The sequence below is a fragment of the Lithobates pipiens genome, unplaced genomic scaffold (genome assembly GCF_037356315.1).
Source record: "Lithobates pipiens isolate NorthernLeopardFrog02 unplaced genomic scaffold, aLitPip1_a1.2 Scaffold_22, whole genome shotgun sequence".
Lineage (NCBI taxonomy): Eukaryota > Metazoa > Chordata > Amphibia > Anura > Ranidae > Lithobates > Lithobates pipiens.
The window spans coordinates 184,505,051-184,527,489 of NW_027507784.1; the positions used below are offsets into that span (position 1 = coordinate 184,505,051).

At 43.4% G+C, this 22,439-nt stretch overlaps 1 protein-coding gene across 2 annotated transcripts in view; it reads right to left on the reverse strand.

Annotated features, from left to right (window-relative positions):
- Positions 1–22,439, reverse strand: part of VPS16 (VPS16 core subunit of CORVET and HOPS complexes) — a 315,475-nt gene that overhangs the window by 116,529 nt on the left and 176,507 nt on the right. For both annotated transcript variants that reach the window (XM_077448719.1, XM_077448718.1), the window contains exons 12-16: positions 21,176–21,307; positions 20,297–20,424; positions 17,734–17,769; positions 17,375–17,483; positions 17,157–17,291 (exon numbers count right to left, since the gene is read on the reverse strand). In XM_077448719.1, coding sequence (XP_077304845.1) covers positions 17,157–17,291; positions 17,375–17,483; positions 17,734–17,769; positions 20,297–20,424; positions 21,176–21,307 — 540 coding nt within the window. The remainder of the gene's footprint in view (positions 1–17,156; positions 17,292–17,374; positions 17,484–17,733; positions 17,770–20,296; positions 20,425–21,175; positions 21,308–22,439) is intronic.

Below are 22,439 nucleotides of genomic sequence, written 5' to 3' on the forward strand. Positions count from 1 at the left end.
ACAGCATGGCCACATACAGAGCACCAACATTGAAGTGACACATCTCATTTCACAGCCACCTATTACACTTTTGAAGGCCCTAGAGTACCAGGACAATGGAATTGCCCATAAAATGACCCCATTTTGGAACGCTAACCCCCCAACGTATAATCTGTGAGGCATAATGAGTCTTTTGAACGGTTCAGTTTTTTCCAGAAGTTTTTGGAAAATGTGGAAAAAAATGAAATTTTTTTTTTTTTTTTTTTTTTTTTTACACAAAGTTGTCAATTTATAAGATATTTCTAACACATAGCATGTATATAGCAAAAATTACACCCCAAAACACATTCTGCTACTCCTCCCGAGTATGGCGATACCACATGTGTAGGACTTTTACACAGCCTGGCCACATACATACCTTCAGGCGTTCTAGGAGCATAAATTACACATCTCATTTCATTCCTACCCATCACACTTTTAAAGGTCCTGGAGCACCAGTACAGTGAAATTACCCAAAAAATTACCCCATTTTGGAAAGCAAACACCCAAACGTATAGTCTATGAGGCATGGCCTACAGACAGGTACTCGAGTACTCTCGATGGCCTGCAGACAGGTACTCGAGTACTCTCGATGGCCTGCAGACAGGTACTCGAGTACCCTCGATGGCCTGCAGACAGGTACTCGAGTACTCTCGATGGCCTGCAGACAGGTACTCGAGTACTCTCGATGGCCTGCAGACAGGTACTCGAGTACTCTCGATGGCCTGCAGACAGGTACTCGAGTACTCTCGATGGCCTGCAGACAGGTACTCGAGTACTCTCGATGGCCTGCAGACAGGTACTCGAGTACTCTCGATGGCCTGCAGACAGGTACTCGAGTACTCTCGATGGCCTGCAGACAGGTACTCGAGTACTCTCGATGGCCTGCAGACAGGTACTCGAGTACTCTCGATGGCCTGCAGACAGGTACTCGAGTACTCTCGATGGCCTGCAGACAGGTACTCGAGTACTCTCGATGGCCTGCAGACAGGTACTCGAGTACTCTCGATGGCCTGCAGACAGGTACTCGGGTACTCTGATGGGCTGGAGACAGGTACTCGGGTACTCTGATGGGCTGGAGACAGGTACAAGGGGAATTTTGATGGGCTGGAGACAGGTACTCGGGTACTCTGATGGACTATGAGTGACAGGTACTATAATGGGTGGTGACAGGTCCTCTTTATTGGGGGGTTAGTGTGCTTGATGTGTACTGTAAGCGGTAACGAGACGTTACCACAATCTCCTCCTCACACGCGATCGGTGTGTGAGGCGGAGAACCCGGTAACATCTCGTTACTGCGGTTTGTTTACATTTAGTGATTAGCTGCGAAAAGATCACAGCCGATCCCGTGGGTCAACAGCCAGCCAATGGCTGTTTACCAGTGTCGGTGACGAGCAGTGTTCCCAGGAACACGCTGCCACCGACGCGCAGCGCAATCACGCGCACAGTGGGGGTGGAACCATCTGTGATCAGCCGTAACTTCATCACGGCCGATCACGTGGTAAACAGCCATGCCCAATGGCTGTTCACCCCCCTCTGTGGCGAGCGGTGTCTCCGTGACACGCCGCCACCGAAGGAACAGGGATGCGCGCGCATGATCGCGCGCATTCCCTGTTTAAAACGTGAGGATGTCATATGATTGCCGCCTGGCCATCATTTGACAGCTAGCAGTCAGCATAAGATCAAAAAGCAAAAAAATATATATTTTTTTAAAAAAGCACCCCTGTCCCCTTCTGTTCTCATGCAAAGGCGAACGCAAGCATCGGTCTGGCGTCAAATGTAAACAGCAATTGCACCATGCTTGTAAAGGTATCACCGCGAAGGTCAAGGTTGAGAGCAGTCATTGTAGCAGTAGACCTCCTCTGTAAATCTAAAGTGGTAACCTGTAAAGGCTTTTAAAAATTGATGTGCTCGTTTGTGTGCAATTTTAAAGCATGTCGTGTTTGGTATCCATGTACTCGGCCCAAGATCACCTTTTTTATTTCATCAAACATTTGGGCAATATAGTGTGTTTTAGTGCATTAAAATTTACGGAGCTCATCTGACTGAGCATGGATGGGAACCAGGCCGCTGCCCCCTCCGATGGTCGCAGTAAGTGACTCCCCTAATCCTACCCTCCAGGGGGAGGCCTCCTACAGGCCCCAGTCTGCCCCACTAAGGCCTCGTACACACAGTGTACAGATGCCTATCCATGCATGCTGCGCACGGCTTTGGACTCCGGCCTGTCCACAGGGAATCCCAGCTCACCAGCTCCCTCAGAGGAAACAGAGGACTTTCCACCCCCTGCCTGATCCCACTCACAAGCGGGACACTGAGCTCCTCCATGCATCAGAAGGGAACAACAACACAGCAGGCCTGTCCTCCACACCCTGCTTCTCCTAAAGCACAAAGACACCCCCACTGCAGGCAACCTATCAACATCCACTGGGAGGCAAGTCAGGCCACCTATGCTCAGGCAGTCAGCTCCCCAACTCCCACCTATTCAGGGGACCTGTGGATACAATTCCCCTCACCGCAGCAGCCCCGGCAAGGGACGAGATGCAACCCCCCCCCCAAATGCAGCCTCACGCACAGGCCCTGATTGAGGCTTCCCTGTACCCCCAAAAATCCCTGCACGCCTTCCGCCGTGGTTAGCACCAGATGGGGCCAGACCTCTACCACCAGCCACATCTCTCATGGTAGACATACTTCAAAGCCATGGCAACTAAGGAGGACTTTAAGCAACTAATTGGGAATGTTAAATCCACCTGCCATGCTGAGATCCAAGTACTCCAAACCAACTTCAAACATCTCTCAGACAGAGTGGAAATGACGGAGGAGGAAATCCAAGAAACCAAGCTAGCACACAACTGCAAGGTGCAGATAACCGTTTCATACTGAGGGACATGCAGCACCATGTCGAGGACTTGGACAATAGGGGGCAAACAAACAATATTAGCATCAGGGGTCTGCCTGAATCAGAAGGCCCAGAAGACCTACAAGACACCCTTCAAACCCTTTTCAATGACCTCCTGGGAGAACCTCCGGCCAAACCCATTGAGATGGATAGGGCACACCAAATCTTATGCCCTAAGGGCCCTGCTTCTAAACCGCAAGATGTAATTTGCAGGGTCCACTCCTACCCCCTGAAAGAGGACATCATGCACAAGGCCCGCTCCATCCGGAAGATAGTGTTCTACAATACACAGATACAGATATTCCTGGACCGCTCTTGGATCACCTTACAGAAACGCCGGCTTCACCAACCTCTGCTTCTATCTCTACAAGAAAAGGACATCATCTAATGATGGGGTTTCCCCTTCAGCCCAACAGCACAGCGAGAAGCCCAATCAGCCACATTACTGTCCCCAGAAGACCTGGATGCCTTCTGCGAAACACTGGGACTCCCTGTCCCCCGTCTCCAAGAATGGGACCTAGTGGCCACCCCATGGCCATTCTTCAAACAAAGCGCTCTCGGGTCAGGGCGTTCCCTGCAAAGCAGCTATACCCAAAAGTGGCTAACTGCATTGTGCCTCCTCTATCTGGCACTCCTAATCACGGACTACACCTACCATTGACAGACACTCCTGGCAAACCCTTTAGCCCCATTTGCACCCCCAAGTCTTCCCCAAGTGTCCTTTATTTCACCTGTTTAGCATCTTCTTGTTGAAGATTAGAGAGCGTTCACTCTCCCGATTACTAGATCCCCCCTTGGTTAATCCCTGGTTCCCCTAGCATGAGACTGTTGCCAGTTGATATCTGACGTCACAGTCCTCTGAGTCTCTCTGGCCTGTTGTTCTTACTTCAGGCCGAACAGACCTATTGGAACTTGACTAGTCCTGTGCTTAAACAGGACATGCACTATTTATTTGATAGGTTTACCTTGTTCAATATATATTGTACTTACTAATCTTCTCTCTCTTCTCTCCCTACCTTTGTTTCCCACCTCCTCCTCCCTTCCTTGGTTTCACCCATGCTCTTGGCAACTACCCGGATTCCCCTCGGTGCCCAGCGCCCTCCATCCTTCTACATCATGGCATCCTTGCGGCTGGACCAGATTAGTATCTTTAGACTTGCACATATCCATCACTTTCACTATGGCTAAGGTTATGTTCACGGATTAAACTCCAACAGGAAGAGACATCTGGTGCTTAGGGAGTGCGGGCACTCGGGGGCAGATATAATCATGCTTCAGGAAACACACTTTAACACGGAGAATGCCTTCGCGTTCGCCTCGAGATATTACCCCGAGGCCTACCAGGCATTTAAAGTGGTTGTAAACCCTTACAAACCACTTTGACCTACAGGTAAGCCTAGATTAAGGCTTACCTGTAGGTCCAAGAAATATCTCCTAAACCTACACGGTTTAGGAGATATTTGCAAAAAGAAAGGCACAGCTGTTTACAGCGCATGCGCCGTAGACAGCGGCGCGCAGGCACACTGAGCATGCCGCTGCTAAAGGCGATATGCTGTTAGTGGCGGCTCCCTGCGCATGCGCTGCTAAAGGCGATATGCTGTTAGTGGCGGCTCCCTGCGCATGCGCGGTAGTGACGTCATTGCGGCTCTGGCCAATCACATGGCCGGAGCCACGATACCCAGAAAGAAGAGGGACGCTCCGTGGAAGAGGGGACAGCAGTGACATCGCTGGCTCCTGTGTCAGGAAAGGGACACATAATGGGCTACTATGCTTTACCTTTGCAGGGGAACAAAGAGGAAGTAAACCCATCAGGGTTTACTTCCTCTTTAACCCACGTAAGGGAGCGGGAGTGGCTATACCTTTCAAACGCGGATCCCCCTTCACATGTTCCGAGTCCTTCATTGACCCACGGGGACACTATATAATCTTGCGTGGACAGTGGCAGACTCAGACTGTCACCCTATGCGCCCTTTATGCTCCAAATACCCACCAGATCAACTTTTTGACCAAAGTATTCGCACACCTGTTCTGTACGCCTAACAAATGCTTGATAGTGGTAGGGGACTTCAATTTGCCACACTCCACAGTACAGGACCACCACATGCTAAACCCCGGGGTCTCGCAAACCAGAGCCTCTAAAGATTCAAAGCTCTTCTGTCAGCTCACTGGATGCTACGCTCTATTTGACTTATGCACCCTTCAACCCGGTGAGAGACCATATACATTTTACTCTGCACACCATCATACGCACACCCACATTGACAACTTTTTCATAAATAATGTCATACTAAGAGCCAACCGCGATACTCAGATCCTTCCCATCTCCTGGTCAGACCATGCTCCTATCCTAATGACCTTGGACTTAGGTCCCCTAAACCGCAAACCATGTCACTGGCAGTTGCTACAACTCCCCTCTAAGACAGAGCTAGAGTCCTCACTACAGCTATACTTTCACAAGAACAATACCCCTGACATATCCCCCCCTACCCTTTGGAAAGCCCACAAGGCAGTCATCCAAGGCCACTGCATAGAATTAGCATCAGCCCAGAAAAAAAGCGGAAAGGGATCTTAGGGTCCATGAACTCCAACTGCAGACGTCTCCTTAAAAAAATTGTATGCCTCCACACGACACTTAAGGACCTTGCTATGGGCCAAGTGGAAAAAGCACTGCTGAGACGTAAACAGCTTTTTTATGACAAAGGCAACAAAGCCCACTCCCTACTAGCCTGCAAGCTGGCCAAGCGTTCCCACGTGTCCACGCCCCATCAGATAAAAAACACAGAAGGCTGCCTACTCTCCTACCCTCAAGACATAGCCCAAACCTTCGCAGAGTTCTATACTTCACTGTATGACGACCCAAAGATCCCACACGACGCTATCTCTCCTGAACTGACTGACCGCCTAAATCAGTACCTGGATCGCAGTGGGATTCCCAGATTCCAGGACTCGGATTTCCTTTAACGCACTTATCACAGAGGAGGAACTCACATCCACCATTAAAACCCTGCAAATGTGTAAATCCCGGGACCAGATGGTCTCCCCTATGAATATTGCAAAACCTTCCTCCTTATCCTCCTACCACATATGTGTAAACTCTTTAACGCCTTCCTCCAGCAGACCCCCATGCCCTCGGATATGCAAAGATCGTTCCTCACACTGATCCCAAAACCAGAAAAAGATCCCTCCCTCTGTGCCAGCTATAGGTCAATAGCACTCTTGAACTCAGATCTAAAATTTTTTACCAAACTCTTATCGATACAACTAAATATGATATTGCCTTCCCTAATCCACAAGGACCAGGTGGGCTTCGCTCTGCTCCACCAAGCGGGGGATAATACAAAAAGGATCATAGATTGAATAGATGTGGCAAATACGGATTGCCTGGAGTCGCATGTCCTAGGGCTTGATGCAGAAAAGGCCTTTGATCACCTTGGCTGGCCCTTCCTATTTGCCTCACTGAGACATGGCATTCTCCTTTCCTGCGGGCTATCCAGCACCTGTACACTAACCCTACCTCCCAACTTAAAACTCCTTTCGCTCTACCTCTCTCCATTCCGATAGCGAAATGGATCCGACAGGGGTGTCCAATCTCATCTCTACTGTTTACACTATATGTTGAGCCCCTGGCGGCGTCCATTCGCAGAAATCCGGACATTAAAAGGTTTCCCCGTCTGAGGAAAGGAGTTTAAACTGGCGTTGTTTGCAGACGACATAATACTCATCCTCACCCAGCCTAAGATCTCACTACCTCACTTACACGCAGAACTGGATGTCTATAGGTCCCTCTCAGGTTACAAAATAAACACATCCAAATCAGAGGCCCTCCCGATTAACATTCTAGCAGCAGAAGTCCAGCACCTACAGCAGTGCTTCCCATACCACTGGAAAACGTCAGCCCTGAAATACCTGGGAGTCCAGATTACCCCGTCCTTCACCTCCCTATACCAGGCAAAATTTTCCTCCTCTCTTCCGCTCCATAAGAGACCTTATCCAGAAATGGAAAGTCCACTACATATCCCTCTTAGGAAGGGTGGCCTCAATAGATGACCATTCTCCCCAAGCTCTTGTATTTATTTCAGACCCTGCCTATCCCAGTACCATACATACAGCTAAAAGCTTCAAGCGGACTTAGTGCGCTTTGTCTGGAATCACAAACTACATACTTTACCATGCTCAGTCCTGCTGGCTTCCCGCTCCGACGGGGGACTAGTGTTCCTCAATTTAGTGAAATATTGCCAAGTGACAACTACGTGCCCTGACCTACTGGTTCCCCCAACGGTCCTATAACAAATGGATGGAAAATCGAGAAAATCTGGCTAGCACCCACCCATCTAAACAGTTTACTCTGGAGCACAAACGTGGAGCTAGAACCGGAGAGACTCCTGGGATCTATGATGCTACTTAGATCACTTTGGAGCAAACTCTCCCGCGTCCAGGGGCTCGGCTCCGAGAAATCGCTGCTGACCTCTTTCCTATATAACCCCAAGTTGCCTGCTGGTCTCACTTGCCAGATGTCCTTACCCTGGGCGACACGGAACCTGTTTCACTTTGGCCACCTGGTGGGCCCTAGGTCACGCAAACTACTATCATTTACTGAGCTTCAGAGAAGACATGACCTACCCCGCCAGGTGTTTTATAAATATCTGTAAAAACTGCATTATGCCCAGTCTATTACCCCAGGTCTCCAATTTTCAGTGCCATCCCCCTTCGAGAGCATCATTCTGGAGGAATCGGTGGGCCGAGGCCTGACCTTCGATATCTACTGGATACTCAATGCTTATTCCATCTCAAACCAGGGAAAGCATGCATACATGCTTCAATGGGAGAAAGCACTGGAAGAAAACATTCCGGAGGCAGCGTGGCAGACAATCTGGTCTCAGGTGGCTAAAAGCTCCTTTTGCACGCTCTACAAGCAGAATGCATATAAAATACTCTACCACTGGTACCCGACGCCGGATGCCCTCCACGCTATCTATCCCTCCATGCTATCTATCCCTCCAGCTCAGATAGGTGCTGGCGCTGCCAGAGAGACAAAGGCACCCTGTACCACATTTACTGGAAATGCCCCAAGATTACTCCACACTGGATGGAGACACAGCCCCTGCTGTCTCGCCTCTTGGGGGCACAGGTCCCTAGGTCCCCAAAACTATTCCTCCTAGGGGTTTCACCCCGACAAATTTCCAAATGATTCAAAAAATTGCTCAGACACGTCCGAACAGCTACAAGGTATCTGGTGGCCCTTAACTGGAAGCGGCACTCTCCACCTTCCCAAGAAGATCTGTATGCCAGAATCAAAGATGTAGAACTTATGCAAAAGATGACAGCTAGACTACAAAACAGACTAGAAATGCACGATAAGGTCTGGGAGGAATGGCACCGAAGGGAAGACACGCCCTGAGTCGAGGGCTGAGCCCCCCATCCTCATCTTCCACCCCCTTCCTCTTGTCCTATCTATTTAACCCCTTCTCCCCCCTCTCTGCTTCTCTTCTCCTTTTCCTTCTCCTTCAATCTTTCTTCGTCCTAATAAAGGCTTATGGCAGACTTTCTCTGATGTTTGACAGCTCAAATAATGTGCCCATTGCATATAACTACAACATAATATTTAGTGCATTGCTTATATGCACTGGCTCTTTTCTTTTAATGCAACCTACGTATTACAGAATTTGACTCATGTTTATTTAGCTGTTGATTTGATCAATAAAAACTGTTATTTGAAAAAAAACAAAAAACATTATTAGACCTTTTGGAAACTGGCAGCCATATCCTCTGCAAGTCCTCAGGATCCAGCGATCGACCCAGCTCAGCCTCCCATTGATTCTAGTATTGTCTAAGGAGCGTCTCTGCATTCATAAGGTTTGTTTGTGTAAGAGTAAGATGTGGGAGGGGAAATTTCTGTAAGGACAAAGGTGTATTGGGGGGCCTAGTGTACTTTACCTAAATGGTAGTGGAACTCCGCTAGAACCAAGAGCAGGTTGCTGTTATGAACTTGGGAAAATTTGTTGTGTGAAAGTTCATAATCTGTTGGCCAGCATAGTATCAGCCTTGTTTCCCTAAAATAAAATGTTTGCCTGGTCCATCTATCTCTATCTAACCATCTGATTTTCTGCTGTATCTGTGAGGCAGAGGTTCAAGTTAGTCCAAGCTTAGTCTAACGCCTTTAAAATTAGCCGTAACTTGAGCAGAACCTTGTTCCAGTTGTTGGGATAATCGGGTGAGCTCTTTCTTCCTTTTGGAAGCCATTTGTATAATGTGACTCTTGTATGACCTACCGCTATGCTTCCCATAAACCTGATCGTACAGGAGAATGAATCTTTATTCAGCTCAAAATATTCTGTAGATTTTTATTGAAGATCCTGCACTGTCATTTACAGAGAGAAAAGAGATGATTGTCCATGAGAAACCAAGAGAAACTGGGTTTCTGGTGGACGGAGTTGCAAGTAATAAGAGGGTCATGATCAGACCAAGGACCATCAAAATAGAAGTACAGTGTATCGAAGGGAGAAATCACTGTTCTGAAACATTTCTGACAAATTCAGCACAATAAGCAATCCTTGTTGTTAGGAAGAACTCATGTATAAAGCTGCAAAAGAAAGTATACCCTTCCATACAAAATATATAAAGTATGGCCAAGATACTGCTGTGACAACACAAAAAGCATGCTTCACTATATTTACCCATTCTGTACACACAGGGCCCATTTATAACTCCAGTAGAGCAAAACTAAACAAAATGAGTGAAGTCTTTTTAAAAAAAATGTTTACGTTTAGGGAAAAAGTAAGTTCAGCCAGAATTAAAACGTGCATACAGGTAAAATAATAACCGCAGCATTGAAAAGTTATTTTACTGTCCTGCCTTGCAAGATTGATTTTGTCCAAAAGGTTAAGGGTACTTTGGCCACAACTCAGCAAACGTTTTCACATACTCTACACTGACCAAGGTAATTTCCCTGGAAGGCCTCATGCACACACAATGTTTTTACAGCCGCTTCTAGGGGCGTCAGACATTTTATTTTCCTGCCTCTAAACACCCCTCCATGTTAGCCTATGTGTCCATGCACACACAGGCTTTTAGCAACATTTAGTGGCAGGGAATTTTAGAGGCCATTAGAGGCAGGAGAAAAAAAAAACACTGGAGCAGCAGAGTTTGGGCAGAAAAATCATTTGAAGTGCTAGAAGCTGCTACCAGCTTCTAAAAGCTGATAGTAGCTTCTGAACATTAGTAAATTAAAAGAAACAGTCAGCTCTAATGGTTTGATTTCTCACAATGGGCTCCATCCAACTAGTTTCTCCGTAATAGGCTTCAGCTGGGAAAGGAGACTCACCAAAGATGTCTGCTAATAGCATATAAATACAAGTGGATGGGGGTGACAGCAGAAGTTGATCTATAAATACATGAAAATAAAAGTGAAAAACCTAATACAAATCACTAAGATTACAAGTCAAAAAAACATCCTGTGTAAAGTTCAATCAAGAAAAAAGGAGTCTTTGTAATCAGGGACTCTCTATTCCCAAGAGAAACCAATGAATAGGGAAATCGATCCTTTTTACGAATTCAGTGTAATCTTCTTACAAATCCAGAGCTGAAAAAGGTTTGACTCTTACCGCAATGGGTGGACTCCAAATCAATGGAGTCGTTAGCGCGAGCAGACAGCCCTCTGCAGGGTTCTTTTGCGTGTAATCCGTTCCGGTGTGCTACTAGACGCATGGATAGATGCAGATCATTTGGAAGTAACCAGCCTAGATCGAAACGATTCCGGAAACCATCGTACGTCCTACTTCTCCTCTCGATCGCCGTAGAAAGTGTCTATCCGATCTCCCTGTATGTCTGGAGTTTATCTATAGCTCCCCAGCGAATCGTCCGATGTCAAGGTTTTTCAATACGCAAACCTGTAGTAAAACACAAGACACTCGGGCCTCCCGGCCACGAGCGGAGGGAAGGGGAAAACAAAGAAGGACTCCGATCGTGAACGTACCGTTAAGCAGTCAGCAATTTTATTTAAAAAATTCTAACATACAACAGACCAAAGGTATGACCGAATAGGTCAGATTCTAAAAACTTTTTAATATACAGTAGACCAAAGGTATGACCGAATAGGTCCGATTCTAACAAAATAAAAAATATATGCATAAAAAAACGGTTAAAATAAGAACAAATATACACCGGTGCTAGGGAATATTCTAAGCGTGGTGGTATCAGCACAAACAGCCCGACATGTTTCGTAAAAACTTACATCCTCCTGGGGCACAGGTGATATGCTGATCCATCACGTTTAAATAGCGCCACGACTAAGCCAAGCCTCGATTCCGTTCGAAAGAGGTGAAGGTCGACATTACGGCCGAACCAAGCCTCACTTCCGAACGGCTACCATTTTTTTCGAAGCCTATAGGAATGAACCCGAATCCCTCGTCCCCCAAACCACTGGTCACGCCCAGGTCGCCATTTTCGTAGAGACCGAACGCGATCCGGGTCTGAAACTAAGTCCAAGCTCGACTCGAGCTCCATTTCCTTATGGATTAAGCCCATATCTAAACCACACAAATCTGAGTGGAAAACACATATCGAAAAATGTGTAACCACACACGTTCGAATGGCACACACAGTGTCCAATTCCTGTTAGGAAACCATCCTTCATAAAAATTAAATCTAAATAGAAGGAAGTGGTCTGTCCTCATTTAGTTCATTAAAAAAAGGAGGAGAAACCAGGAACATATAAAAAAAGAACAAAAATATACCGTTCCCCCAAACAAACATATTTACATCATATATCAACTATTTTACATACAAATATAGTTGATATATGATGTAAATATGTTTGTTTGGGGGAACGGTATATTTTTGTTGTTTTTTTATATGTTCCTGGTTTCTCCTCCTTTTTTTAATGAACTAAATGAGGACAGACCACTTCCTTCTATTTAGATTTAATTTTTATGAAGGATGGTTTCCTAACAGGAATTGGACACTGTGTGCCATTTGAACGTGTGTGGTTACACATTTTTCGATATGTGTTTTCCACTCAGATTTGTGTGGTTTAGATATGGGCTTAATCCATAAGGAAATAGAGCTCGAGTCGAGCTTGGACTTAGTTTCAGACCCGGATCGCGTTCGGTCTCCACGAAAATGGCGACCTGGGCGTGACCAGTGGTTTGGGGGACAAGGGATTCGGTTCATTCCTATAGGCTTCGAAAAAATGGTAGCCTTTCGGAAGTGAGGCTTGGTTCGGCCGTAATGTCGACCTTCACCTCTTTCGAACGGAATCGAGGCTTGGCTTAGTCGTGACGCTATTTAAACGTGATGGATCAGCATATCACCTGTGCCCCAGGAGGATGTAAGTTTTTACGAAACATGTCGGGCTGTTTGTGCTGATACCACCACGCTTAGAATATTCCCTAGCACGGGTGTATATTTGTTCTTATTTTAACCGTTTTTTTTATGCATATATTTTTTATTTTGTTAGAATCGGACCTATTCGGTCATACCTTTGGTCTACTGTATATTAAAAAGTTTTTAGAATCGGACCTATTCGGTCATACCTTTGGTCTGTTGTATGTTAGAATTTTTTTAATAAAATTGCCGACTGCTTAACGGTACGTTCACGATCGGAGTCCTTCTTGGTTTTCCCCTTCCCTCCGCTCGTGGCCGGGAGGCCCGAGTGTCTTGTGTTTTACTACAGGTTTGCCTATTGAAAAACCTTGACATCGGATGATTCGCTGGGGAGCTATAGATAAACTCCAGACATACAGGGAGATCGGATAGCCACTTTCTACGGCGATCGAGAGAAGTAGGACGTACGATGGTTTCCGGAATCGTTTCGATCTAGGCTGGTTACTTCCGAATGATCTGCATCTATCCATGCGTCTAGTAGCACACCGGAACGGATTACACTCAAAAGAACCCTGCAGAGGGCTGTCTGCTCGCGCGAACGACTCCGTTGATTTGGAGTCCACCCATTGCGGTAAGAGTCAAACCTTTTTCAGCTCTGGATTTGTAAGAAGATTACACTGAATTCGTAAAAAGGATTGATTTCCCTATTCATTGGTTTCTCTTGGGAATAGAGAGTCCCTCATTACAAAGACTCCTTTTTTCTTGATTGAACTTTACACAGGATGTTTTTTTGACTTGTAATCTTAGTGATTTGTATTAGGTTTTTCACTTTTATTTTCATGTATTTTTAGCGCAACTTTATATATAATTTTTTCTGATTTTATCCATACTTTGATATTAGATGGTTTTTAGTTGCAGCTTTCAGGTTTACCCCAAGCGCGATATTTTTGTTTTGTTTGTTTTCACAGAAGTTGATCTATACATCCTTTAGGTGTCACCTAGATGGGACATGTAAAAATTCTAAAAAAGAATAAAAATATGCTATGCCACCAAAGGATGTATAGATCAATTCAACTTCCGATGTCACCTCCATCCACTTGAATCTATATGCTATTAGCAGATGTCTCGGATAAGTCTCATTTTCCAGCTGAAGCCCATTACGGAGAAACTAGTCGGATGGAGCACATAGCGAGATGCTTAACCGTTTGAGCTGGCTGGTGCAAACCACCGCTCTGTTTTTTATGTGCATTTAATTTTGCTGATTAGGGGTGCAACGGATCAAAATAAATCACGGATCAGATCGTTCCTCGGATCAGAGTCATGGATCGGATTAGCAACAAAAAAAAATTAAAAGAAAAAGACAAATCTTGTTACAGTTTTAGATTTCACAGTTATTTTCAACACAAAACGGAGCTTATATGTTTAACCACTTGACTACTGGGCACTTAAACACCCTTAATAACCAGATCAATTTTCAGCTTTCGGATGACAATTACTCAGTCATGCAACACTGTACCCATTTGAAATTTTTGTCCTTTTTTTCACACAAATAGAGCTTTCTTTTGGTGGTATTTAATCACAGATGGGTTTTTTATTTTTTGTGCTATAAAAGAAAAAAGACCGAAAATTCTGTAAAAAAAAAATGGAATTTTTCTTCTTTCCTGTTATAAAATTTAGCAGATTAGTAATTTTTCTTCATAAATTTTGGCCAAAATTTATACTACTACATATCTTTGGTAAAAATAAGTACAAATTGGTGGATAATATTTGGTCTTTGTGAAAGTTATAGAGTCCACAAGCTATGGTGCCAATATCTGAAAATTGATCACACCTGAAGTACTAACGGTCTTGAGACTCTATGCCAGAAAAGTATAAATACCCCCAAATGACCCCTTTTTTGAAAAGAAGACATTCCACGGTATTTAGTAAGAGGCATGATGAGTTTTTTGAAGTTGTCATTTTTTCCCACAATTCTTTGCAAATCAAGATTTTTTTTTTTTCCCTTTTTTTTTTAACAAAATTGTCATATTATCAGGTTATTTCTCACACACAGCATATGCATACCACAAATTACACCCCAAAACACATTCTGCTATTACTCCCGAGTATGGCGATACCACATATGTGAGACTTTTACACCGTGTGGCCACATACAGAGGCCCAACATGCAGGGAGCACCATCAGGCATTCTGGAGCACCCAGGCCAATTCTGACATCTCTCTCCTACATGTAAAAATCATCATTTATTTGCTAGAAAATTACATAGAACCCCAAAACATTATATATATATATATATATATATATATATATATATATTTTAGCAAAGACCCTAGAGAATACAATGGTGGTCGCTACAACTTTTTATCTCGCACGGTATTCGCGCAGCAATTTTTCGAACGCGTTTTTTTGGAAAAAGTTTTGTGCTTTAAACATGTCCCCTCTCGCCTCCTGTAAGAACGATCAAGCAGGGGAACAGCTGATATGATTGTTCTTATGGTGTAGGAAATCGCTGGCTGAAAAAGCTGATAGCTGAATGATGCCTGTAGCTACAGGCATCATTCAGACATCCCCGCACAAAGTCAAGGATGTCATGACAGCCGGCGGGCGGGAAGTGGTTAAAATGCATTTTTTTTTAACACAAAGTTGTCCATTTATACAATATTTCTAACACATAGCATGTACATACCAAAAATGACACCCCAAAATAGATTCTCCTACTCCTCCTAAGTACGGCGATACCACGTGTGAGACTTCCACAGCCTGGTCACATACAGAGGCCGAGTACAACCGAGCATGGCTGGGTATCACCGAGTATGGCTGGGTATTGCAGGGTATCAGAGTATGGCTGAGCATGGCCGAGTATGGCTGGGTATTGCAGAGTATCACTGGGTATGGCTGGGTATTGCAGGGTATCACCGAGTATTGCTGGGTATTGCAGGGTATCACCGAGTATGGCTGGGTATCACCGAGTATGGCTGGGTATGGCAATTTATGGCAGAGTATTGGCAGGGTATTGCAGATTATTGGCAGGGCATTGCTGGGTATTGCAGAGTACTGGCAGGGCATTGCAGAGTATTGGCAGGGCATTGCAGGGTATTGGCAGGGCATTGCAGAGTATTGGCAGGGCATTGCAGAGTATTGGCAGGGCATTGCTGGGTATTGCAGAGTATTGGCAGGGAATTGAGGGGTTAATTGTCGGTGAGCAGCGCTGTGGGCATTGCAGATCCAGGCCACAGCGCTGCTGACACCGAGCTCTCCCCTCCGCTGTACCGATCGGTACAGAGAGGGGAGGGAGGAACCGGCGTCATAACGAGAGCGTAATTCGGCGAGGACGTCATGACGGCCTCCCAGAGTTAAGCAACCGCCGTCATTCGACTATGGGCCGGTTGTTAAGTGGTTAAATACAGTATTTGTAAATCTGACGGACTGTTTAGATGTTACATTTTAAAAGCAGCAGCAAACCTTCTGACCTTACATGGTTGCTAATGTGACAGAACACCTCTGATTTTCACATTTAACACTTGAAAATCAGAGGTGTTCTGTCACATTAGCAACCATGTAAGGTCAGCAGGTTTGCAGCTGCTTTTAAAAATTTAACATCTAAACAGCCCGTCAGATTTACAAATACTGTATTAAGCATCAGTTTTGTGTTGAAAATAACTGTGAAATCTAACACTCCGGTGGGTGTAACAAGATGTCCGCTTTCCCCCTTCTCACTATCATTACTGTGCAGGAGTGTGGGGTGTAGCAAGATGGTAGCGACGAAACGTCACTTCCTGAGGAGACAGCAGCCGCCGGGTATACCAAGATGGCCGCAGCTCTGGAGCTAGGCCGAAGCCATGGCCTTTCCAAATACACGCGATCAGCTGAGCACTCCGCGGTTTGCGTGGTGTGCCAATCCGAACAGGCTGACCCGTTTGGATCACGGATTGGCGACGATCCGTTGCACCCCTATTGCTGATGTTTGGTTGCCTTGATGGAAGTTTTTTAGTGTGCTGTTTTAATAAACCCCTTTGTTGAAACATATTGCACTACGAGGCTATCCTCTTCTTCTTGACAGATTGGATTTCAGCTTTTCCAAAGATATCTGATTGCTGCGTCCATTGAAAAACTGAGTCCACTTTTACAGCTTAAGGTGTTGGAGCCTGATGGGATCATTGTCCAGTGTCTGATACTGCTGTTATCTGGAATTTGGTTCCTTCGTACAGCCCAGTCTGTTGGAACATGGTGGGATTATTATCCTTGAAACTATTGCTATCTGGTAACAAGTGAATCTATGCGATGATGGGGTATGAGCACTGAAGTTGCCTTATATTTGGTTCACCATATTTTCACCAAATTTTTTTATGCACCCTTTATGAACTGAATCGTATATTTTTCACTTTATGAGTCTTTTCATCCAATTTCTTTATTTTTATATACTTGTTTTTGCAGGAATGGACTTTATGCCCTTACATTTTTGTCAAGTGCATTTTTGCACTGTGAATATGCTTCTAGATTAGCGCACCTTTTTGTTTTAATTATCTATGCTTATGGTAGGGGTTTGGACCTTTTTGGTTGCAGTTTTTCTTCATCTATATATTTTTATTTATTTATTTGATTTCTCCATTTCAATAGTCACACTTCCCTTCACCAGGAGAGTAGGAAAAGCACAGGATTTTAACCCTTTTTGACTTCTAAAAATTAGTACTTGAGCGTTAATTCATTTCAATGACCAGAATAAATGATTTATTCTGGCCAATGAAATGAAATGAATTAACGCCCAAGAGCTTAACGCCTAAAAGTTTCAGGCATCTTTTCTGCAAAAACGCTGCTGGCTTCTAGGAGAGTTAAATAAATGTCCTGTGTGCATGAGCCCTAAATGTTCTCTATGTGAAGCGCTGTACATTTTTACATACAAAATACAATGATATATACATACTTTAATAGCCAATTCTGTTCTGCCACAGTCACATGCCTTTGAAGCAATCTCCGAATATGAAATGCCTGCAGCATCGCCAAGCTTTTGATTGATGGCCTGAGCTACTTCTTCATCAGTTTTCTCTCTCTGCTGAACCTAAACATAGCACAGGTTTTACAGACAAAATGCTTCAAAGACAATACCACAAAGTAAAAAAAAAAAAATGGAAAAAACTTTACCTTGTAACATGCCCAGTGCGCTAGAATTCGGCTTACTCCTTGAGAGTCAGGCTGCTTTAAGTGTTCACATATTTTTACAGCAAGAGGATAGAGTCTTCTTAAAACTAACCTGTCCAAATACAGGAAGACACAATTAGTTTACTTCAGGGAAGAAACCGCAAGACAACATTTGCCAGACATTATGAGTGTGCTAACTTGGATTTAATCTATTTTTATAAAGTGCTAACATATTATACAGTGTTGAGTTTCAGATTGATCATCTGGTATTACTAGAATATTTAGGTTCACTATAATGATATATGGGGTGTGTTAAGGTAAATCTAAATGCACTTTATCAATATCAAGAAACAGAACAATACCTATCAAGTAGCACTGGAATTGTGAGTTGCTTGTATCTGCAGAAACGTTAAAGATAATTTGATATTCAAAGGAAAACCGCAACCACAATGTAACACCATTTTCAGCAGGAATCAGCCCAGATTTGAACCATACATGGGCAGGCTGAATGTACCAAGTTGATTGATCAATCGATCAACGTGGGTACAACCAGGCTGCCGGATTTTAAATACGATTATCGCTAGCGGCCTCTATAGCCACTAACAATAGTGCCCCCCCCCCACTGCTCCCCCCCCTCCCCCTCGCTGGGACAACACAATGACCCGTGGTTGCTGGAAACAAATTCACTGCATGTATGGGCTGCTTTAGAATTGCAGGGGTGAGCCCATTTAATAAAGAGAAAGTATATCATATTTATTTGTTTTATTGGATAACCACCTTTAAAATATAATATTTTTTATGATAAATGCACATCTTTTTGCAGGTAAAAAAGTAAGGGCTGCTCATTTAGTAACATGTTACACCCTGGATATAGATGTAATATGTAAGGCAAATTATGTCATATCCCCAAAGTCTTCAGATGGGGCTTTCTCAGCTAAGCACATTCTCCTGTCTACATGCCTCAAAATAGCTCAAAATAGCCACAGCCAAAAATGCTAGGTGGGCAACTTCTCAACAAAATAAACCATGGCGACATCAAAACAGCATTTTTAGTTTGTGGTGAAAAAAAAAAAATCAAAACAGCATTTTTAGTTTGTGGTGCTTAGATACAGTGTAGCAGAATATGGGAAAGTATACAATTTCTAAACTGCTACTACTACTGTAGCCACTGCTACAAAATAGCAGCCACTTCATAGTGCCTGTACATCATGTCAGCTTAGCTACTGATCAATCAGGTGCCCAGGGTCCCAAGGATGGGCCAGGAAAGGATGACCTTTCCTGGCCAAGAACATGTCCAATCTTCATCCCATTCCACACTATGCTGTCCTGCTTTCCTAGCCAATAGTGCAGCACAACAGGATGATAGGTAAAGGCCATGTTCTCAACCAGAAAGGATTGTCACTATTTTCATGACAGAGGTTTTTCCAAGCAATTTACAAATATAATCAAATTACTTGCTTTTAGCATAAATCAAACTCTCTCACATTTAGCAAATAAATTGTTGGACGATTTTTTGTGTATTTGTGACAGTGAGTCAGTTATGCAAATGTTTGAGAAAGATCTGTGACTTGCCTCCCTAAGCAATGAATTCAATAAATGCTACCATCTAACTTAACCACTTTAAGACCGGGCCTCTTTTTTAGATGTGGTGCTTACAAGTAAAAAAAAAAAAATTTTTTTTTTTGCTAGAAAATTACTTAGAACCCCCAAACATTATACATCTTTTTTCTAACACTCTAGAGAATAAAATGGCGGTCGTTGCAATACTTTTTGTCACACTGTATTTGCGCAGCGGTCTTACAAGTGCACTTTTTTTTTTTTTAAAAACAGTAAAGTTAGCCCATTTTTTTTTTTTTTTTACATTGTGACATATAATGTTACGCCGAGTAAATTAATACCCAACATGTCACGCTTCAAAATTGCACCCGCTCCAAAATTGCAACAAACTTTTACCCTTAAAAAAATCTCCATAGGCGACATTTAAAAAATTCTACAGATTACATGTTTTGAGTTACAGAGGAGTACTAGGGCTCCTCAAATTATTGCCCTCGCTCTACCGATCGCAGCGATACCTTACATGTGTAGTTTGAACACCATTTTCATATGCGGGTGCTACTCACGTATGCGTTCCCTTCTGCACGTGAGCTCGGCGGGATGGGGCACGTTTTAAAACCATTTTTTTTCTTACATTTTTATTTTTTTTTTTAAAACAGTGTAAGAATAAAATATGTGTCACTTTATTCCTATTACAAGGAATGTAAACATCCCCTGTAATAGAAAAAAAGCATGACAGGACCTCTTAAATATGAGATTTGGGGTCAAAAAGACCTCAGATCTCATATTTACACTAAAATGCAATAAAAATAAAAATGTTGTCGTTTAAAAATATTAAAAAAATAAAATGGCCCTTTAAGAGCTATGGGCGGAAGTGACGTTATGATGTCGCTTCCGCCCTGCAGTGTCATGGAGATGGGTGGGGGCCATATTCCCCTCACTCGTCTCCATGCACAGCACTGAGAAGGATCCGATCACCTCCACCGACAACTTCGGTAAGCTCCACCGACAGCTTCTCCCGCCGCTGATAAAAGTGATCTCGCAGAGACCACTTTTATCATGTACCAGATCGCCGGCCGAACAAAGGGATACCGGGGTTATGGCAGCTAGCTGCTGCCGTAACAGCGATATCCATAAACAAAGTAGGGACGTACATCGGCGTGCGGCGGTCCGGAAGTGGTTAAGCAAAATCTCACCTTTTTTTAGTTTTAGAAAGACTTTTGGAAGATTAAAACTTTTTTTTAAGTAAAATAAAAATTGGGTGGAGTTGATCTAATTGTTAATATTAATTTAAAAGGGTTAAATAATAGTGGACTCGGCAACAAAGTTTTATTTTCCAATATTCAGCAGACTATTGATTTGAAAAGATACTGTGTGATACTCAGAGGGATTCCAATCTGGTAGTCATTAATAGCATTGAGAACACGAAGATCAAGGCACATCGTCACAAAATCTGAAGGTGAATAGGAATCAAGAAAACATTTCCCGAAGGAGGCTGCCTATATGTAAAAATAAGAAAAAGGTTTAATTTGTATTACATATAACAGATAAAAATATATAAAAATTCTCAATACCTATGCAGCATACATTCTGTGCAAACTCTTACCCACTTTAAATAGTTCAAAAAATATTTGTCTTAGATGCCCAATTTAAGCCATTTAGCTTGTCCAAAGGAAAGGGTATATTTTAGAATTCTTTTCATTTCACTTGCTACAAATAATGCAATGCAATAGGATGAGCAAAAGAGAGACTAACATCATTACAGACCACTGTTAAGAGACATGCAGCCATGACACTCTCTCCCTTTTTTTGGCCATTACAATTAAAATGTAGACAAGAATATATAGACATAACTTTTTTCCAATATACATTTTTACGGTATAATTGCATGATACAGGGGGAGAAGTTTGTACCAGAAAAAACACACATCAGGGAAACTACCTAATTCACAAATTATACTGTACATCCCACCTGTCTATAGGTTCTTCAGGGCTAATTTAGGATTGATCTGGGCATTGTATCAATACAAAAGGTTGCAATCAAAATGTTAAGGACTAGATTAGAATGTAATCATCATTATTGGTAATCTCTCTTGATTACATATTATAAAAAAAATGTTCTTTATGCTCTGACAGCATAACCTCCAGTGATTTGATTGTATACAAATGCAAAAAGCATTCATACTCAATTATTATGGCCTATGTGTAAAAAACAAAACAAAAAATAAATTTACAACTTAGAACAACTTACTCTAAGCAAAGATTTCTGCATTTCTGGTGCATATTCATAACCAGCTGCTTCAATACACTTTGCTACTGCAACAGGAAGCAGGTTTTGATCCTTTATTTCACGGAGATAGTCATCAGCCTTCTGGCTTTGTTTCTAAACAAGCATAAATACATGAAATAAATAAAAAGGCACATTGCTACAATTATATAACTGTTTTATAACTGTAATTTAAAAAATCTGAAAGAGGGTTCAATATGCAGACTACCTGAACAGTGTCCTCCATGTTCAATAACGCATACAGGCTCTGCACTTTAAGTGCACCAGAACACCACATTTATTACCTTTATTCAATCTTCACAGTGCAAATATATTGACTGTTTGGGCAGAGTATTTGAGAGGTTTTATGGTCTTTGTTTTTTAATGATCTGATGCAATACCTTTGTGTTTAATGAAAATGACTGATTGTAAAAAATTGAAATAATTAGAGCCTAGCAATAACACGCTAATAAGGCTGACATCAAGCGTGTGTAAAATTAAAATTTTCCCAAGTCCATCACTTTTTGGGATCCTGCCCTTTCCTATCCTGGCCCTTACTCCATGAGACACAAGAGGCGCCCCTTTTAGGGTTCTTCCGCTACCTGCAGCTTTGCCACCCACAGACACAGCTCTTCCTTCCCATTTTAGAAAACCGCCTTCAAGCATATCTGCCTACACTCCCCAGGAGCCCATGGCACCATTTCTGCAGTTCGGAGGACTGGAATAAAGCCTGGTCAAGAGTAGCCAAATGCTACTTTAACACTGTCACCCTGGAGGCGACCTATAAAGTCCTCCTCTGTTGGTACTGGGTTTGCCCACAAAAACCTGTCAGTCATATAGTGGTAGATGTTTCTGGGGATATAGCCTGTGCGGGGACAAGATCCATATCTGGTGGTCCTGCCCTCCGATTGGTGGGGTTCTGTTCGAGGGTCTTTGGTCTTCTGATGACACACTTCCATGTCCCTTTCCACAAAGATGATAGACATGCTCTTCTCCACTGCACAACCCTGGCCCTCTTTTCCTATCAACAGAAATTGGCCACATACATTTTTATTGCCACCAAATGTGCTATAATAAGCCAGAGCCTGGAAAAAACTCTCAGTCTGGTTCGCAGAACTGAGGAGCATTCTGACTACCTTAATGATTCATGAGAAGATGATCAGTATCCTTCATGACAAGTTTCTCAAAGTGTGGGCCCCATGGTGGTCATATGCTTTCCTGACCCTGCACCTGACAAGTTTGGGCACTC